Source organism: Emys orbicularis, chromosome 13, assembly GCF_028017835.1.
Source record: "Emys orbicularis isolate rEmyOrb1 chromosome 13, rEmyOrb1.hap1, whole genome shotgun sequence".
Lineage (NCBI taxonomy): Eukaryota > Metazoa > Chordata > Testudines > Emydidae > Emys > Emys orbicularis.
This window is the reverse complement of record NC_088695.1, coordinates 43,859,700-43,880,475: the sequence shown is the minus strand read 5'-3', so window position 1 is coordinate 43,880,475 and position 20,776 is coordinate 43,859,700. Positions and strand designations below refer to the sequence as shown.

General features: G+C 37.6%; 1 protein-coding gene across 1 annotated transcript in view; it reads right to left on the bottom strand.

Annotated features, from left to right (window-relative positions):
* CEP112 (centrosomal protein 112) overlaps positions 1-20,776 on the bottom strand; it is a 303,594-nt gene that overhangs the window by 279,278 nt on the left and 3,540 nt on the right. Inside the window, exons 2-5 of the mRNA XM_065415534.1 lie at positions 20,200-20,390; positions 18,501-18,670; positions 5,889-5,985; positions 2,984-3,058 (exon numbers count right to left, since the gene is read on the bottom strand). Coding sequence (XP_065271606.1) covers positions 2,984-3,058; positions 5,889-5,985; positions 18,501-18,670; positions 20,200-20,390 — 533 coding nt within the window. The remainder of the gene's footprint in view (positions 1-2,983; positions 3,059-5,888; positions 5,986-18,500; positions 18,671-20,199; positions 20,391-20,776) is intronic.

Genomic DNA, 20,776 nt, shown 5'->3' with positions numbered 1-20,776 from the left:
ACCTCGATGCAATATAATCCTTCAATACTTACTTTCACCACATCATATTATTACAGCCTTTCAACCTTAACGTTTCCTGTTTCGTAATGGAAATGTGTGAGGTATACTATTGAGTATATTGTTTCTTAACCACGCAGGAAAGATTTTCAAATGAATATACTCTCAGAATATATTAATTTTTCAGAGATCTGTAAGTTTACTCATTGCATGATTTTGTTGGTGGAGTAGACGAACATTTTTATGAATAACTGATCTGTTTAGTGATATGATGGGTTATATCATGCAGCAGATTTACATAACTGTGTAGGCCAAGATTTTCAAAAGCAATGAGCAATTTGGAGTATCTCAATTTTTCAATGCCCAGTAGGAGATACCTTAAAGGGGCTTGTTTTTCAGAGGGTGGTGCTTGGTACTTTATGAAAATCAGGCCCCTTTAAGGTGTCAAGTTGGGCAGCCAAGAACAGATACCAAAAATCACTAGTCACTTCTGAACATCTTGGCCATCATTTTTTTACATGAGTAATGATCTGATGCTATAGTAATATTGGAAATGGATCTTTTAATAGGAAGCATATTGCCTGTGCCTCTGCCAGTCACTTGCAGTTCAGTGTTCGCTTTCCCCTGTTCCCCTTTCATGCCCCTTTTCTATTCCCTAGCCCTCCGTGCTCTTCTTCATCCCATCTCCATACATCTAACAGTCTCCCACTCCCTCCCATCCACTCCCTCCTCCATCACTTACCCAGTAATTCCCACACCTCTTGCTCAGCCTAGACTGCTGTAGCAAAGCCTGGAGTTGGTGAAAGGTCCATTTTATATGAGCAACTTTTGAATTTTTATGCTTTTTTTAAATGTTGCACTGTACACACCCAAACAGCTCTTATATCTTCATTGTTCCTGAAATAATCCCAAACTCCTCAAAAAAAGAAAATAATTTAGAATTGCAAATGGCACCTCAGCAAGATCAAAATTGCTATAAATGTGTTTGAAGATACAAGTAAAAAAGTATTAGAAAACTTTTTGAAAACTGAATGACAGAAAAATTCTTCAAACATTGTAACTGTAACATTCCTTTCCCAATTTCTTCCAAACTGTCTAGAAAACTCTACTCTGGGATGAGATACAACATAGGAAATTTCAGGGGGATTGACTTCTTTTTGATAAAGTCATGGTTTTATATGAAGAAGCTTCAGTATTAAGTGTGGAGTGTCCACCACCACTTCAGAACACTGAACCCAATCCTCAAATCCTTACTCAGACAAAACCTATACACTAATTATACTTCTGTACAATAAGTATCCAAACAATCTTCTGAGAATCTGGCTCCATAGAAATAAATACAAAGTGGAAAAACTGATGAAAAAAGAAAAGGGTGAGGGGAAAAAAAAACCTATTCAAGTGGATGAAAACTGGATGATTCCAGATCCACTAGACTAGATCCATAATCCTAATCAAATTGGAGAAGGATTAGACAAAATATCATGAGAGAATATTGCTATAAAAATAACAGGAGTACTTGTGGCACCTTAGAGACTAACAAATTTAATAGAGCATAAGCTTTCGTGGGCTACAACCCACTTCTTCGGATGCATATAGAGTGAAACATATATTGAGGAGATATATATACACACATACAGAGAGCATGAACAGGTGGGAGTTGTCTTACCAAGTCTGAGAGGCCAATTAAGTAAGAGAAAAAAAAAAAAAAAAACTTTTGAAGTGATAATCAAGATAGCCCAGTACAGACAGTTTGATAAGAAGCAAGTGTGAGAATACTTACAAGGGGAGATAGATTCAATGTTTGTAATGGCTCAGCCATTCCCAATCCCTATTTAGCCCTGAGTTGATTGTGTTGAGGATACAGACTAACACGGCTGCTACTCTGAAACCTGTCATATTGCTATAAAGAGTAGGGACTTTATCAAATCCCTGCTGTTCAGGTTCCATACTGATGAGTGATGAGATAGTGAGGAGTGTAACTGAAGGAATGAAGAGAGAAAAATCTCAATATGGTAGCTATCTTAAATCAAAGTAGAATCTAAACTTGTTCAAGTCTAGAAAACTTGAATTAATTGCTAAAGATCAACAGAAAAAGATCAAACCTGACGTGCTAAATCTGTATGCACACACAAATGTACGAAAAAATACAGAATATTTTAAATACAATATTGAATTGATTTTAATAAACAACTCCTTTCATCCTATTTATAAGAAATACATTAATTGTCTAACTGTATTTGCCTCATGTAGATTGTAATGCCAAAAACACACAGCACATTAAAATACTATTAAAAATATGTCTGTGTCCTAAGGAGAGATGACAGACTGAAAATATACTGGCTGGAATATTTTAAAATGTTAATGTCCTACCTAAATGTTTTAAGCCCAATTAAAGTCCTACTAATGATAAAAGTGGAAATAAAGCACAGAGAGCCCTATCATCCATTACTGCCAACATCCAATAAATATATATGCTGAGGTTGTCTGTGGAACTTGGTGGAGGGAGAACTCCATCCGATCTCATTTTCAGAATGAAGTATTCTCTTTCAGATTTAATTTATGTGATGAAAGATGACTTATCTCACAAGCTAAAGTAAAGTCTGTCAACATTCAACTTTGTTACAAAGTACAGTATTTACAAATATGTTAGGAAGCCACGACTGTACAGGAATATCGGCCTCAATACTGCAGGCTGCTTCACAAGGGATTTATGCAAATCACTGGATTTACACCAAGGTAGAGGTGTTGAGCCTATGCCAGCATCCCTTAAAAAATAATAATATAGAGAGAGGTGTTTTTTTAACAGTTTCTTCTCAAAATGACATTTATTCATGATTTATCTTTCAAAGTGTCATGATTGCTTCCAACTTGTTTCCATCTCTAAAAGGAATGGCCAAGTTATTGTTTACTATTTCAGAAACAGACTAAATTACCAGACAGCTTTCATTTAAAGCCAATAAATAAATAAATACACTGTTTATTTTACCCCAAGATTCCAACTATTGAGACGAACTTCAAGATCACTGTCGTCCAAAGAAATGGGTTTTTTGTGTTGATCTCCCTGGAATATGAAAATGGAGATATTAGAAGAGCGGACCGATATACAATTTAAAGAAACTTTTAGTTGAACCATACTGCCCTCAAAGGAAAAAAAATACGGTGCCATATCAAAAGAAAGAAGAGTTTTGGTCCCCCTTGAAAACTCACTTTTCCCCCAAGAAACCATCAGTCTGGAATTGGGCTGCTGCTCCTCTTGGCTTCAATTCAGGTAGCTCCACCACCTACCTGTTGCTAGATAATTTGTGCCTAATGCTGCTCCCTTTCCATATCCTCAAAATGTAACAAAACAACAAATATAACTGCATTATAAAAGCGAAAGAACACAACCTCCCCTCCCCCCACATACCCCTCCTCCCACCAAGCAGGTTTCCAAAGTGGTGACTAAAGCTGGCTGGGAATTTTTCAATAAAACATTTTTCTGTCAAATTAGCATTTTCTGTCAAAACTTAAACTTTTCATGGAAACATATCCATTTTCACTAAATTTTTCTTGGGATGGTTTCTCAGGTCCAGAATGGAATTTCTAAATCAACATCAAAAAACCCACCCCAGAATAGCTAATAGACTAGTGGTGAGGGCACACACCTGAGACATGCAGGTTCAAGTCCTTGCTCTGTCTGATTCAGTGCAATGACTTAAACCTGAATCTTCCACATCCCAGGTGAATGCCCCAACTATTACGATATTCCTGTGCTGGGGTGTGTGAGTTTCTCTCTCACACTTTTCGTGAAAAATTTCAAAAGGTCTCAGTTTCGTTCCATGGTGGAAGGGAAACAAAATTTTAGAACCTCAAAATTTTTCATGGGACATACTTTTTTTCCCTGTCTGCCTTAGTGGTGACCTCCTTCACAGGGAGTGAATTTATAAGATGAGACCAAAATCCGCCTTTCTGCAAGGAACTGATGTATGCCTAGCAATACCCCAAAACAGAGCTGGGTGGGACTACCTGTGATGGGGAACAAGCACATTGACCAGCCACAAAATAGAGGAAGGCTGAAGATAGTGAACTGTAGTATAGAAGGGAGTGGTGATACTGGGCAGAACAGCCACCACCAGAGCCAAGAGGAGCAGCAGACCAGCTCCAGACCAGAAAAGCAGTTTCCAACACTTAGCAGTGACTGGTGATTGCTTTCGGCTACAAGTGTCTTTCACAATGGGTTTCACTGTAGCATAACAGTAACTAATTATTTTATTTAATGCATTAAAAAGACTTAGAAAAAAATATTCCAGACATTTCTATTTCAGTTCTATAATAGAAGTTTAATTGTAGTAAACTACAGTAGTTAGAAAACAATGCATGGAAGCATGAATTATTTTGTCTCATTAGGTTTTTTTAACTAGAAGTTTTTAAGATCGCATGCAAGCTTCTCTTTGTTCGAAAATGTGTTCTCATTCAGACACCATAACCATGTAGAGAACTGAGCTTTTAGTTCAAGGAATGAGCGCACAATTGAGGGAGTTCTTTACTTCTTAAGTAAACTCCCTAATTCCTCTACCTGGGACTGAATTATGCCAGAACATCTGCACAGCATAGACTATACCATGCTATTTGTTCCAGGCAGCCAAAACAACCAAACTGTTTAGCAAAGCTAAAAAGAATTATTTTATTTATAGGCTTTTCTATGGCACTCGTCACAGTGGTATCTGAAGGCTTGGCTACACGGAGCTTTAGTCACACAAGAGAGGTGTAAATTCAGTCTGCACTAGCATGTTGCACACTAACTGGCCCACATTCTGGTGTGCACTAGAAGTTCCCTAGTGCACACTAACATAGTACTGTTTGAAACTGGACTACATTAACACACACTAAAGGAACTGTTAGTGCGCTCCAGCAGGGTCCACAAAGGCCAGTTAGTATGCAACATGTTAGTGCAGACTAAAATTTACATCACTCTTGTGGAAACTTAAGGCACTGTGTAGACAACCCTGAGATAATGAAGGAAAGCAAAATAAGATGGCGTGACTTGCCAAAAGTCACACAGGAAGCTTGTGGCACAGCTGGGTACAGGATCCAGATCTCCTAAATCCCCAGCCCAGAGTCTTCAATGTAAGACCATCCTTTTCTTTTATAAAATAGTGTTTCATATTAAACACTTATTTTGCTTCAAATAAAGCAAATACTGGTCAATAAGACACTTTTTTAAAGTGTCTAGCACCTCTACTAAATTGAAAAACATGTCAATTACATATGGAATATGATACCACCTACAGTCTAGAGATATCACATTTATGAAGGAAAACAGCATATATATTGACAACTGTATACATTTATTAGCAAGAACTTTTGTTTTTAGATTGCTTGCAATTGACATATCATCACCAAATATTTGGGACGATAAAAGATTCTATATAAAGTCTGTTTAGTCTCTCTTGCTAAGCCATAATGCTGGTTGTCCGATACTGGATAAAACAATCAGTCCAAAATTCAGTCCTTCGAAAGGTCAACTATCATTAAATGCAGCCAAAAAAGCCTCAGCAGTTTTCTTTAATCTATGACATCAACAGCAGTTAATTTGCTAAATTGTTTAATGGGAACAATGCAGCTGACCAGCTTTGTTCTGCACAATTTGCTAAATTGTTTAATGGGAACAATGCAGCTGACCAGCCTTGTTCTGCACAAAGTGCAAGTAACCAATGTAAATTTTTTTTTTGGCAACTGCAGAGCACAGACTTTGGTGAGCTTCAGTCCTTCCCACTGTTGTTTGCTACATTTCTCTGCCCGCACACAGGGATGACTTTTACAATTAGAAATGACAATTTTATGGGGCTACATAAAAATAAGTCACTGAAACAAGATCAAATTTATTACAAAAAAGTAAAAAAGTATCTTACAGGCGTCTGCATGGCACAGTTGTCCTCATCTGACCGGTGAGGTGGACTCATAGAATGTGACCTTAACGCTAGCTTCCCATTATACTTGTATCTTTCCCTGTCATCACAAAACAGTAACAACCAGAATATAAAGAATTCACATCTAACAACACAGTGGACAGATATCTTGATCTCAAAATATTTTTAAAGTAATAGATACAGGAGAAAATACTATGTGAGGTTATGCATATTAAAAATAAATTGGTTAACCGAATAAGAAGGGAAATGGTGTTTTTGTAGCATCTACATTGAAGCATTTTAAAAACAGGGGAAAGATTAATAAATTTCTCAAATACTCTTCAAAAATAAATTCACAATATTTAACATATCACGTAATGCTATGTTATTTCAACATGTTTTCTTTGTTTCTCCTTGTTATATAGATACAAATGTTGGGTGATACGACAATTATTAATTTAGCTGGAATTTTATTCTTTACAATTGTGTATATTTTAATCCATTTATTCCTAAAGAAGATTTGCACTGGCCCAGTACAGATAGGTTTTATTTTGTGATATTAAAAGATTGCATTTTCTAAAAATACCCAGATTTTGCTCCAGGGATAGTGTTTTTAACATCAGAAGACATAGCCTAAAGTTGGAGGGGGAAAAACTTATCTGGAAGTGAATTGTTGATAATATAGAACATTAGAATTCTAACATCATGCACACAACTTCAGTTAGACTTGTGCTCCTAATGCCCCTAGGTGCTTTTGGAAAATCCCACCCTAAACTGATAATTATATTGTGCATTGTACATTGAAGATACCTATCAAATTCCTGGGTCTCTACATGATAGACAAAGTAATAACTTTGGAACAATTTCCTAAGTTCAAGGGAAAAATAAGAAAAGGCTCCACATAATTAATGATGACTAAAGCATTTATGGCAGTGGAATAATATTCAGAAACAGAAAGGCTATATTATGAAGCAGCTTGTAGTATTGGTGAGATAATTTTCAGTTGATGTCACGAGTAGGGTCACAGTGATATGACAATTGTCTTCCGTTCATAGCACATTTCATCAGAAGGATCAAAGGGCTTGATAAAACCATACATAAAAATCATTTCATCCAACATGGAAGGGAAATTACACACCATCCGTTATTCTTCTTTGAAGGTATCATTTGACTGGATCCCTGCTCTTTGGTCTCAGATCTCTTACACCAGACACAGGTTAGAGTTCTGCTAGTTCGTCAAGATTTTTAACTCCTTATGGCACTGGCAGTTCGGCTCTAGTCAGAGCCCAACAGCTGGTAATTCAGTGCCTCAAGAACATTGTTTCAGTTCTTTGATGAGCAGGAAGCACAGAATTCCCCAAACCCAAATGTTAAATGTGATAGCTGACAAAAGAATATTTATGCTGTTTAGACAACCACTTGGGACGGAGATGGGACACTCCGCCAGTGGGTTTCACAGATATTTGCTGATAGCAAAGGAATGGTGAGACTCAGAAGTCTTGGGTTCTATTCCAGGCTCTGGAAGGGAGTGTGCTCTTGTGGCCCAGACTTTTCTCCCTGCTATCAGTTACCCCCTTAGCTCACGTGAGAGAGGTCTGCGTGGTGGAGCTAAAGATTCCAACCCTGAAGATTACCCATGTGGGTGTTAATATGATGCCACATGATGGAATTTGTATGTTCAGTTTCCTCTTTCAAAAACCTAGGAAATTACATACAAAAAAATTATTTAAAAAGAGTATTACTACGGTTGCAAAGTCAAGCACTCAAAAGCTAGGAAATGCCAGAATTAAGGTTGCCTTAACCTAAATATCTGATGAGAAGGCAGGGCTTTGGAGCGGAGCCCAGAGCTGGAGCGCGGAGCAGCTCCAGAGCAGTGGAGCTGCAGGTTTTTGCCTGGAGCCGGAGCACAGCTCCAGAGCCCTGCGAGAAGGGACATAAATGTGAAGACTAAATTCCAACTCTTAAAATCTTACATTTGGTCTGTGTTAAATTACAGCTATGAAACACGGACATCCAAAATACTGATAATAAAGAAATTACAATCCTTTGAATTATGGTGTTATATAAGAAATCTGAAAATATATCAAGCATAGACCAAGTAACCAACAAAACCATATTGGAGATGACTGAAACTCAGCAAATGCTAGTCAGAAATCTTATGAAAAGAAAGATTCAATTTGCAGGGCAAATTTTAAGAGGTTCAGCAGTCAATACATGTTATGGGTACTGGAAGAGAAAGCGGACGACAGAAAAACACTAAGCAGAAAAAGATGATCTTGGACAGATGAGATGGTATAAATGGTGGATCAAAAGGATTATTTATCCACAAATTGATTAGCAGAGGATCATACAGAATGGGCTACCATGGTTACAAACCTCCAGTAATGGAGATGCCACATAAGAGGAAGAAGAGTGTAAGCTTAATTCAGCCCCCTGTGTGTGTGCTTTATGATACAGTCTTTATGATCGCATACTAATTTTTCCACAGGACCCCTGCTTCATTCAGTGAATGATGGACCTCCTCTGGAGCTGAATAAGGGCTGTCTTGTCTGTAGTATCCCTACCTAATTTGTTACAGAAGCTCGGAAGGTATGCAGTGAATGAGGCAGGGGTCTGCAGGAAGAGAAAGGGCAGTCTCATGGTAAAGACAGTTGAATGCTGCCCTGGAGAACTGATTTCTATTCTTGCTTCTGCCACAGAGTTCCTACATGATGCCAATCAAGTCACTTAAGACAAACTTTTCAGACGTGGTCATTAATTGTGTATGCCTCACATACCGGATGCTCAACTTGACATCCTGCAGTCTGATTGACAAAAGGGCTGAGCACTCACAACTGCAAATAAAGTCAATGGCAGCTACCCTCCGATCATATGAAGTGCTATATAATGCTAAGTACTCTGAAAAATTAGGTCCTAGGTGTCTTTTTACCTTAATATTTCTTAGCCTCAGTTCTCCATCTGTGAAATGGAGATAAATAATACTGCCTCATCTCACAGGGGTCTTGTGAAAACAGATTCATTTCTGTTTATGAAGCACTCAGATAATATAGTGGAGAATGCCATAGAAAAGTCCACGAGGAAATTAATAATTCTGTGTTCAGAGGACTCATTGAGGCAGGAGTCCTCTGGAAAAAAAATAGCATGTGTTCATTTAATTAAAACTATCACAATGCATATGCACAAGGGGGCTGAATTAAGGTTGAACAGCAGCTTAATTAACATTTGGGAAGTCTTCTGAGACCCTAAAATGAAACTGCTAGTGAAATTCTTCCTGCTCACTCTTCCCCCTCCCCCACGGTTCAGAAGGCCTGTGCAACACTTCTTAAGAGAAGTGGTACATTGGACCTTTGCATGTCCTTTACACAGTTTTGTCTGATAATTGCAATGTATTACTGTTACTCCTGCAAAGAGTAGCATGGCATTTTTAACAAGGTAGTCAGTACCTCTATACTAGAAAAACAGAATACTAAGCAACAGAGGGCCCACGAACAGCAGTCAGACACTAATTCATCACTAACCAAGAAAAGATGCACACCCCATACTTATTCATTACCACCATTTCCTGCAGTACAATATGAAGCAGGAGCCAAAAAAGACAAATAGAACTTTTAAACTACAATCAACATCTCACAATAAACATGGTCCTTTTCTTGAAACTATTACCCATCAAATTGTTCTGCCCCAGACAAGATATTAGGGTAATCAAAATATTTTAATTGTGCCCCTAACATTTGTTAAATCATATTTTTTTCATAACATTTTACCAGGTTGCTAGAATCATAATAGTTAGAATTTAAATGCCTAGTTTTATAATCAGTCATTTCTTTGCACAAAAAATGTAGTGCTTACACATTTGTTTCTTAATTATGATTCAAGAGTTATAAATACATTAAAAAAAGATTTAATTCTATCATGAAAGATAAAAATGTTCCTGTTTTAGTCATCCAGCAGTATGAAAGTTTAAAAGGTGAAAAACACAGTCAAATTTATTTGAAAATAGAGACTTTAAATCACAGTTACTGTATGAACCTTCTACATAATGGTGACCAAAAACATCATCATTTATGACACTTGCATTATGGAAGTCCTTCATAGAGAGCTGTAGGCAAAATTTCTATCCTGTTTTAATAATGGATTAAAACAACAAAAACCCCTTTGTTTAAAAATTAAACATTATTTAAATATTAAACATTAGATTTTCTTTTATTTGTTAAATAGATTATGAAAACAAGTTAGAAATATATGTAGTGTCCATTACATAGAGCTCCCATATGGCCCATGTCACAAATGATGTCAGCTTAAAGTAACAATAGCCTCTGCTTTTTAAAACGCATATAACCCAACTTCTACAGCTCATGACTTCTTGCCATGGGAATGCCTAGAGTATCAATACAGATCTTGTATGTGGTGCTGAAATAAAAGTTGCTCTTTCAAAGGTTATTACACTAGAAAACCTACAAAACAATGTGCTGCAGTGTTCTTATCACTGCAAGATTAGATACCTGGACTATAGATTGGGAGAAAAAAATATAAACAGGAAATTAGGAAAAAGACACATAGAAAAAACACTCTTCTTTAAAATAGTATGTATATTTCCAGGATAAGGTCTACATACCACAGGAAGGAATAACCTTTTGATATTGCAGTAGTGCCCAGAGGCTGCAATCAAGATCAGGGCCCCACTGTGCCAGGTAATGTATGAACACAAAGGGAGAAGCAATCCCTACCCCCAAGAGCTTACAATCTTGTTTGATTTCTTACTATCATTGAGGATACATGAATCCATAAGATGGAACTCTGCTTGCGTGGCTATTTCTAGGCCCTAGCACTATCCCTAGCCACACTGAAGAACTAAGGCAGCTCACAAATAAACACATGGAATATAACATTTAAATTCAAGTGAGGGCCACAGAGCAGGCACATGAGGGGAAAGGAAGAAAAAAGGTGAAAATAGCAAGATCAGTGGTTATACACCAAGGATTGTGCAAACTTTAAGGGCTCTTATCTTTCCTCCTCTTATTTCTCATAGACAAGACAACAGATGTCAGATTTTAGAATAGACCCGAATGCAGTGAAGTAGGTTATTTGGTAAACAATTTTGAGGCAGGCATTCTAAACATAAAGGGCAGCACAGAATAAGGTATGGGAACTGTAAGAGAAGGAAAAGAAACAAGTATTGAGGCTGGCATCACTACAGAGCACAAGAGTGGAGGAAAAGCTACAAGAGAGCAGATCAGAAACATAAGCACATACTGACCACTGTAAGATCTAGAAGGCAAAGACAAGAAGTTTGAAATTAATGTTGAGTTTCATGGGGAACCAGCAATTTAAAGGGTGGGAGTGGAGAGTAACGTGGTCAAAGCAATGGGCCAGAAATGTTTTGCGAGTTTCATTTCATGTCAGCCTCATTGACTGGACAGAGTAGGGATAGTCCTGAAAAGGACAAGACTGCAGTATTTAAGCAAGAAGATGATTAGGGCATTGACAAGAACTTTGTCCACCAGAGAAGAAAGGATAGGGTGTATTTTTAGAACAAACATGTGGAGTAAAAAGTGTCAGAATTGTATATGTGAAGGAAAGGGAGAGATGAAAATAAGTCTCATGTTATGGGCTCGAGTCATAGGCAGAATGGCTATAATCTAGATCATAATGGAGAATAGAAGTAAAGAAGAGGATCTGGGAGAAAGAATTAGAAGCCTGTCTTTGACCATGTTAAGTTTGAGGTTATAGAGAAGAATCTTTCTATGTACAGTGCAAATCCATTCACATTAAGATAAAAATATATCCCCTTAATCAATGTACCTACTAATAAATAGCCATGTACTATTAAAGTCAAGACAGACTATTAAAATACCTTACATTCTTTCCCTCCCAGCAAAAAATTCAGCTGTGAGTTATGCCAAGAGATGCTGAGATGAATTAAGTGTTTATGAAGAGAGAGACAATTGTTGAATGTACAGTATAAATTAGTCACTTCTATGAAAATTGAAACACAAACCAACTTTCCAAGAGGAAAACAGTCCCAGCTTTCATCTAAGCAGCAGGGAACATTGAAATGTACCAACTGGAGCGTACCTTTCTTCTGGCATCAGTAAATATCAATAAAGTGTGAGGATAAACAATAGTGATTGCAGTGCAGTGAATGGTTTGGATAAACAAAAACTAGGAGGAAAAAGAACAAAAGGAATATAAAAATGCAAAGATTGTCTCCAGTGAGTCATAACATTCCTACCCTTAACAGAATTTTATTCTGCCAGGATTTATTTTATATTGCAAGACAACAAATCTTTATCTGTATGTAAATCTATACTTTATCTCAATACAGGCTGTTTCTTTTCAGGCGATGTGATGGCTAGAGAAAGCTTCAGGTTTAAAAACAAAAACAAAAAAAACAGATGTCATGTTCAATCTTACCCACAAAAGATTACTCAAGTATTTTAAAACTGGAAAAGTGTGTTCAGATATACTTAGGCACCTCTTTGTTATTTTTAAGTGGACCTTAAAAAAGAAGCAGCATTGCTCAGTTTTATAAGTAGAAGCTTGAAAAGGGCTCTAAGTGGGACTGTTGCTTAGCCTTAATCAAACCATACAGGACATAAGGGGGAGTCCCTTTGCAGTCTTCCCTGTTCACCTCTGGAAGTAGTAGACAAGGGTGCCAATGCAGGTGGACAGGGAGTGGCCACAGCCTTGATTCCAGCTTCATCACCCCCAGACACCAGCCAGGACAGTGGGCTGGCATGGGAAGAGGAAGTAATTTTCTACTGATAAAGGAGAGTAGCAAATGATTTCCTACTAGGAACCAGGTGGGAGAAAATGTGGGTTCCTCCTGGAGTGTTGCAACACAACAGGACTGGTTTTAAGGCATAATCTACACGTCTATAAACAATATCTACTAATTCAGTTTGAAAGGTCAGATTTCTATTAAAATCTAACTATACAATACTAGTTTAAATCTACCCTCCCAATTTTTGAAATGAAGACCTCTCTTGTCCCATCAAGTCCAGCATTACCCAATCCCACTCTGGCAGGAAAAAAAAAATCTGACAATCTGCATTTATTTTACAAATGTAACAGGTAAGTAGGTTCCTAGGAAAAACAGCCATTTCCATAATCAAAATAGCATATACACAAACAGTACAAAAAATAACAGAGTACAGCAGGGCAACAAGTGCTCTTTTACTCTGATTTTTAAAAGGGAGGTGGTAATCTTGGGTTATGTTACTCAAACCTGAGTTTTAGTTGCTCTCAAAACCATAATTCATAAACATCTTTCTTTGAAATAAATGGCTTATTTTTAAAATGTCTTCAGAAACTGCTACAGTCTACCTGTAAGAATTAAATTACCAATAGTAGGATAACAGAATATTAATCAAAGCTAAAACATACTGCTTATCCACATAGATCACATTCTCCAGTACAAAGAAAAGTAGGTTTTGCTTTATTACATAGAATGGAAGAAGTTCGCCATCTGCTGGCCATTACAATAAATTGCAGCGGCACCAAGAAACACACTGAAAAAGGTTCACACTTTTAATATTTATTTACTGAGCACTGACAGCATGTTCACCACTATAAAAACAAAGGAAGACATGGTCCCTGCCCCAAAGAGCTAACAAAGTAATAAAGACACATTTTACATCAACTGTTCCCATGAAATATTGTTTCTTTTTACAGATAACAAAGCTCCATTTGGCCCTTCCTTACCCCTTGCATAGCTCAAATATTTTAAATATTTTCTCTTTTGTATTCAGTTTATGTGAAGTGGAAACTCTCTCTTTATGAATTTAACACGTAACTCAGAAGAACTGCCAAGTGTAACAGTAACCCAAGTTTTCTCCTCCATTTTTATTCCTCTTCAAAAATTTAATGCACAAATTAAAGTTTTCCCCCCACACAAAATAGATGTGTTCTTTGAATGAGTACCCACTTCTAGAAGTGAGTGTCTTGTGCTTTTGATTGCCTGCTAGCCACTAGCTGCAGACTAACGCTACACTGCCAAAGAACATCGTCCATGATCATGCTTTACAGGACAACATGTATTTAAAGCACTTGGAAGAGGGGAAGGTGATCAGGAACAGTCAACATGGATTCACAAAGGGCGCCTGACCAACCTGATTCCCTTCTATGACAAGATAACTGGCTCTGTGGATATGGGGAAAGCGATGGACGTGATATACCTTGACTTTAGCAAAGCTTTTGATATGGTCTCCCACAGTATTCTTGCCAGCAAGTTAAAGAAGTATAGTCTGAATGAATAGCCTACCAGGTGGATAGAAAGCTGGCTAGATCGTCGGGCTCAACGGGTAGTGATCAACAGCTCGATGTCTAGTTGGCAGCCGGTATCAAGTGGATTGCCCCAGTGGTTGGTCATGGGGCTGGTTTTGTTCTACATCTTCATTAATGATCTGAATGATGGGATGGATTTCACCCTCAGCAAGTTTGCAGATGACACTAAGCTGGAAGGAGAGGTAGATAGGCTGGAGGGTAGGGATGATTTAGTTGGGGTTGATCCTGCTTTAAGCAGAGGTTTGGACTAGATGTCTCTTCTAACCCTAATCTTCTATGAAAGTGCAATTTTACTCTGAAAAGTGGCTTTGAAAAAAATGTCATAATGGAGTTCCACATTTACTGTCACAATTTTAATATTGAATTTGCTCAATTTAGAAGTAGAATGAGGCTTATTTATTTACCATCATGGCAAACACAGACTGAGATCTGAAAATTATGTTATGCTCTTATTGCATCATGTATCTTCACTTGCTATAAAGATTCCAACACCAAATGCTGCTCTTTAGTTACATCCATGCAACCCTGTTGTCCTCGGAGGATATCATAGAATCATAGAAGATTAGGGTTGGAAGAGACATCAGGAGGTTCTAGTCCAATCCCCTGCTCAAAGCAGGACCAACCCCAACATAATCATCCCAGCCAGGGCTTTGTCAAGCCGGGCCTTAAAAACCTCTAAGGATGGAGATTCCACCACCTCCTTAGGTAACCCATTCCAGTGCTTCGCCACCCTCCTAGTGAAATAGTATTTCCTAATATCCAACCTAGACCTTCCACACCTCCCCACTCCTCAGTGTCATCTGTGCAACTCTGTTCCCTGTGGTTGCACAGGCGTAACTAGATGCATAATCTGTGCAGATAGCCTGGCACGTAGAATTTAGTTAACAATTCTTCTGCTGATGTGCAAGTCATAAAAAGCAACAGTTTCATACTGCCTGAACTGGGTTGATTCTGCAGGGATAACAGTAGTAAAAGGTTTCCCCCCTCTAAAGTAAGCAGATATAGTAAGTAAGTAAGCAAGCAAGCAGATATCTGAATACACACAGAGACCAGATCTAATGAGTAAGGGGGTGTCATTTTTACAATCACTTAACAGACTGTATGGAACTTTAGAGGGATTCTCAGGTACCAGATCCAACATCTGTCTTCTTAGTAGTCACAACAGCTGCCAACTATGGTCTAGAAAAATATCTTAGTGTTATGTAGAACACAGGAGAGTAAAATGAGGTAACGACTCTCCACCACCACACATCCCCGTGCAGTTGCATAGGACCTATCTGGACCTTGGGTCCAGATATGGGTAGAGAGAAGGGGTTGTGCTCCCTGATATTCCTTCCTGCAAGCAAGTCAGAGGAAAGAGAAAAGGAGGGGGGGAAAAGGAGGGCTGATAGTAGATGGAGGTATGGCTCCAGCCCACATCCCTCACACGTTGACTACCAGAGTTGGTTGGATGCAAGAGGGGAGGAGTATGCTGCATCTTGTACAGTGCTAATGCAACATATTTCAACCCCTATTCAACCCCACTCTCAGAATAAAAGGGGAGCTAAAGAGGAATCGTGTCTCGGAGAGGCATCTCTAAAGCACAAAGCCTTTCTGGTTCTATTTTTAGGGTGGCACAGCTACACACCACCCCATATTCAAGGGTGGCCAAGCCTAAAAGGTTAATCAAGCCATATGTATTTTATTTTCCTTTACTATTTAGACATTTCTTTTTGGGAAGAAGTGTCAAGATGTATGACAAAACCTAGAAGAGTAACATGGTAGGGCCGGGACTCTCATGGCAACTACTGATATTCTACATCTATGCTTGGCATGTACACTCAAGATAAGAAGTCCATATCAGTGAGCATGAGTGAAGGCAACCGAAAGACCAACTAAGAGTATCAAATGTGATATATGTGTTATCTCAGGTTTAATGGACATTAAGACATTCCCGAATTTTAAGTCACTGTTAGAAGGAAGTGAAGCCATCTGGTAAAATGTTTAGTCCCTAAGTGACTGACATAGGAGCCAAAAATCTTGTTTACTTTTCTATAGACTTTCAATAAGACTTTTGAAAGTTTTACTCCTCACCTATCAAATTGTGCCTGGATTAAAAAAAAAGTAGCCTCCACAGGCAAAAACATTTGGGTAAGATGAGAGAAAAATAGTGGATTTAAAAACCAAAGGCTCAGTGGTGTGCAAATGAATGAGAGGTATAATATTGAAATCTTATAGCAAAAATGTCAAATTTGGTTGTGCCTAACACTGAGCACCTAAATCAACAGTTAATCATCTAAATATAAACAATGTGTGTGTTCAATGCCTCTGAAAATTGGGTATCTAGTGTGAAATCATGGCCCTACTGAAATCAATGGCAAAACACCCACAGAAGTCAATGGAGTCAGGATTTCACTCCTAATTGTAAGTATCCAGACTTGAAAATTGTGGCCAATCTTTGCTATCAGAGCATAGCCACCTTTGAACTACTGCACTGATAGAAAATGTCTGCTAGCAGAACACAGGAGGATGTTCTAAACTCTAACACAGGATTTATACACGAAAGAGTGCTTAACAGAGCCCCAAGAAAAAGACTTCAAAAAGACTGCATCTTTAATAATAAAAAATAAAAAAGGGCTAGCACACAAACAGCATAATCTAAAATGTCATTAGAAATGCCTCACATACAAAAAGGTCTAAGTAAAGGAAGATTTTATAAAGTGATCAAAAACACACTAAGATTAAAAGAGGTTTTTCAAAGGACAAGTAGAAGTGGTTGTAAAATTTATGAGGCAGCATTAAACTTCAGTTCCAATTTGCAATAAATTATTCACTATAAAAATACACGTGTGAAATAAAAGTTTCTTGTGCACTTTTCTGTTTGTTTAGCGGGTTTTATATTTATTCATTTGTGCTGGATCAACTGGAGGAGATAAAACTACACCAGTTGACATCTCAAATATTACCTCATCCTCATATGTATGGTTAGAGGAAGAGCTACAGATTTAGGGAAGACTGCAGAAGAATTTGCAGTTTGAAGAAGAATACAGCCCAGAATAGCATGCTTCCTTACATGCATGAATTAAATATAAGGGAAATTTAAGTAAATATATTTTTCTAACAAAGACTGTATCAATAAAACAAATCCAAAAGGCATTTCTAGTCAAAACATCACATTTGCCAAGGTAACCAATTTGCTAAAAGAGGAATGTAAGTTTTATATTTAGTTCATTAAGGAAAGTTAGGTTAGGCACCCAGAGATCTGATAGCTGATCAATACTCTCAGCAACTGCAAGTGTCGATCTGGAGACCTGACTGTAATTCAGCGAGCTGTTCCCAAAGCTCCTAAACTGATTATATTAAAAAGTTTCCTGCAGAAATCAACTAGTCAACCTCCACCTATAGTTAAGGTTGACCAACACTTTCTATTATAAGACCCTGCTTTCAGTTGCTTATAAAAAATGTTAACCATTCAGGCTGAAATTTTCCTTGCTGGCTGTCAGCTTCAGGTTGAATGTTGGGTTTTTTGTTTTTTTTTTTACTTCAGCAAAAACCGTTCAACTGTTTCTCAGAGCAAGATTAGGAAAAATAAATGATTTTGCCCACATGAAATCATTTTGCTGAGAAGTTCTAGCACCTCCATGCTTTGGATCAGGGACTTAAAATTGGCAGAGAGGACACACTGGTGTGAGGGATGTACCTTTTGCCATCTCTGTGATCTCCATCAAACTGCCCAAATATAGCCAAATTATAAGCTTCTCAAACGATTCAGTTTGCACATGCTCAGTAGAGACTTGTTAGAGTTTGGCTGCTAAATTTCCTAAGAGTCTGCACTGAGCATGCTCCGAGTCAGGGGGCTCCTGCGGAGGGCAGGCTTTTCCCTGCAATTGCTCTTCTTGGCTGTAGAAACCACAGTGAAGCCAGGCACAGGAACTGAAAACAAGGAGACTCTCTCCTGTGCTTCTCAATGCTCAGGGTGCAAGGAGGAAGAGGAAACAGAGTGATTTGAATACCTGGCGAAGGGAGGGGAAGGAGAGGGAGGATTGCAGAAGCCAGAGAGTGGGAGAGAGGAGAGGGCAGGAAGATTGAATTGTAGCAGTGGAGGAGGGAAAATAGTTTGTGATCATGTAATTAAAGACTATCATGGTGCTTACTCACAAAGGGCCAAATTAACACTGTACAGGCAACCTTAATTCTGACATTTCCAAACTTTTGAGTGATTGACTTTGCAACCTTAACTTTTTTTAACATATTGTTATTATACACAAAAAACTAGCACTTTATAGTACGATTATGTCCAATTCCACATGTTAATAAGCATTATTTATAGATCAGATTTTGAATTCTTACCTGTGTGCAAGTGGTGATGCTACCAAAGCTGACTCCTCTCTAGAAGAGAATTTCCATGATTCCTCCAATTTCGATTCACTTGTTCCTAGTTCTCCCATGACCCAGTCAGGTAAAGCTTCTGGGCTACCACTCTGTGCTCTCGTTGAATTTGGTTCATCAAAATAGATTGACTATATTTTAAAAAAAATAAAGATCCAGTTAGTCAGAAAAGATTAACATTGTAAGATCTAGACAAAAAAACAACAACAACAAAACAGGAATATATGCACCCTTCTTTATCATCATCATCATCATCACTTGCTTGCTGGTTTGGTAGCAGCATAAAGAATGCAATTCCATTCCCAGTAAAGTCAAAGGGAGTTTGCCAATAAGTTCAATGAATGCATGCTTAAAATAGGGGGCCAAGAATATTGAGTCCTGGATATAAGGGAAAATAGTCGTAAGTTTACATAGCACTTATTACCACAGAACATCTTTGCACAGCCTGTATTATTGATACTGATAGCTAACAAAACTGTTCTATGAACAGTGTCATAAATTGCTAACTAGCTCTGAAGAGCAGGATCTGGCTTAGCTACATACCATGTTAGGGACCAGTTAGGGACCAACCTTCCTGCACTAATCCAGCACCTTATGATCCAGACCCAGTTGCCTCTTCCAATAGTAAGATTCACAGCCCAATACTTCAACCCCAGCATCCCCATTACCTTGGGGCCCTGCTCATCATGAAGCCATCCTCAACACGCAGAGAGAACATTGTTTTGAAACATTTAAAACATTGTTCTAAAACATTAATTGTTTTAAGTTTTTGGCATTAAAGTTGGGGAGGGAAGAGGAAAGAACAAACAGGAAAAAAAAATACTTTTGATGGCCTAAGAGATAAGAGATGGTTAGTTTAGTATAGAAAATAATCAATATTTTTTCAATCTAATAATCAATTTATTATTGTTTAATCCAAACATATATAAAATTCAAAGAACCCTTCAAAACCAAAAATTGGGTAGCAATACCACTGAGTAATGTCTTTCATCCAAAAAGCTAAATGCATTTTACAATACTAATAAATTAAAGAACTGATTTTCAGAAGTGCTGAAGTCAATGGGAGCAGCAGAATGATCAGAATTTCTAAAAGTCTGGCCCTACCCTTCACAATGCCCATGTGAGCCATTATCCCCATATACACTTTTTTTTAAACATACATGTAGAGTATTTAATTGATTTACCCATCTAAGTCTGTAACAAAGCCAGGAATACACCAGCCCTAAGCTTCAAGCACAAGACTCTCTTTCCTTTCACAATACCAATTTGAAGTTTAAGTCTAGCTTTGAAAATATTGACTATGTTCCTTTAAATATATTTTAAGTTATCTGTAAATATCAGTTAGCAACTAATCAGATATCATCAAAAAGGCATGTTTCCACACTTTCTGAACTTCTATTTTATTTGAAGAAGAAAACAAAACAGGTCACACAAAAAATTCACAAAGACCTAGAAATCTGTTTGCCAACTCCAGTTACAAATTATTAATGGAACCATGGTACAAGCTGTAGGCCAACATTCACTCCTTGCAATTCCACTGAAATCACTGCAGAATTTGATTCCGTCTGTAACCAAAAGTGAATACTTAAATATATAATTTTTAAACTACGTTTATGAACTACTCAAGTTTGTTCTCCATAAAAATGAAATGAATACCCACCATATATGACGGCAAGGTTTTCAGTATTCCAGGTTCGGGTTTATGTGTAAAAGGGCCTTCTAGAATTCCTCGTTTCAGCATATGCAGCAACAATTTTGCATACAAGTTCCGATTCTTTCTACCCATAATTCCTGCACCTGCTCCTGAGGGCTCGCAGAGTTTTTTAATCCAGAGCGCACATCTCTGACGTTCTAGAAAAATACATTCCATTACAATAGACTTTCTTAGAAAACAGAACAAACTTAAGAACAGCAGAAGTTATGAAAGAACCACAGCATAACTTTGTAGACATCTCTCTCTTCAATCAAGAATTTAAGTTTTGCACAAAGAAAGTTTTAAGGTAGAACATGAAATTTTACAAGGATGTGTATATTTTTCATGGAAAGGAACTTCAGGTCAAACAAAACACAAATGGAAAAATAATTTATCCACTAGAATATCACAGAAAAAGAAAATTGAATTCCATACTAACTTTAAGAAGAGTGCCATAGAAATACTTCCATGCTATACAGCTCAAAACATATACTTTAAATTCAATTTGGAAACTTATAGACAACCTGTGCAGTCAGATCATGGA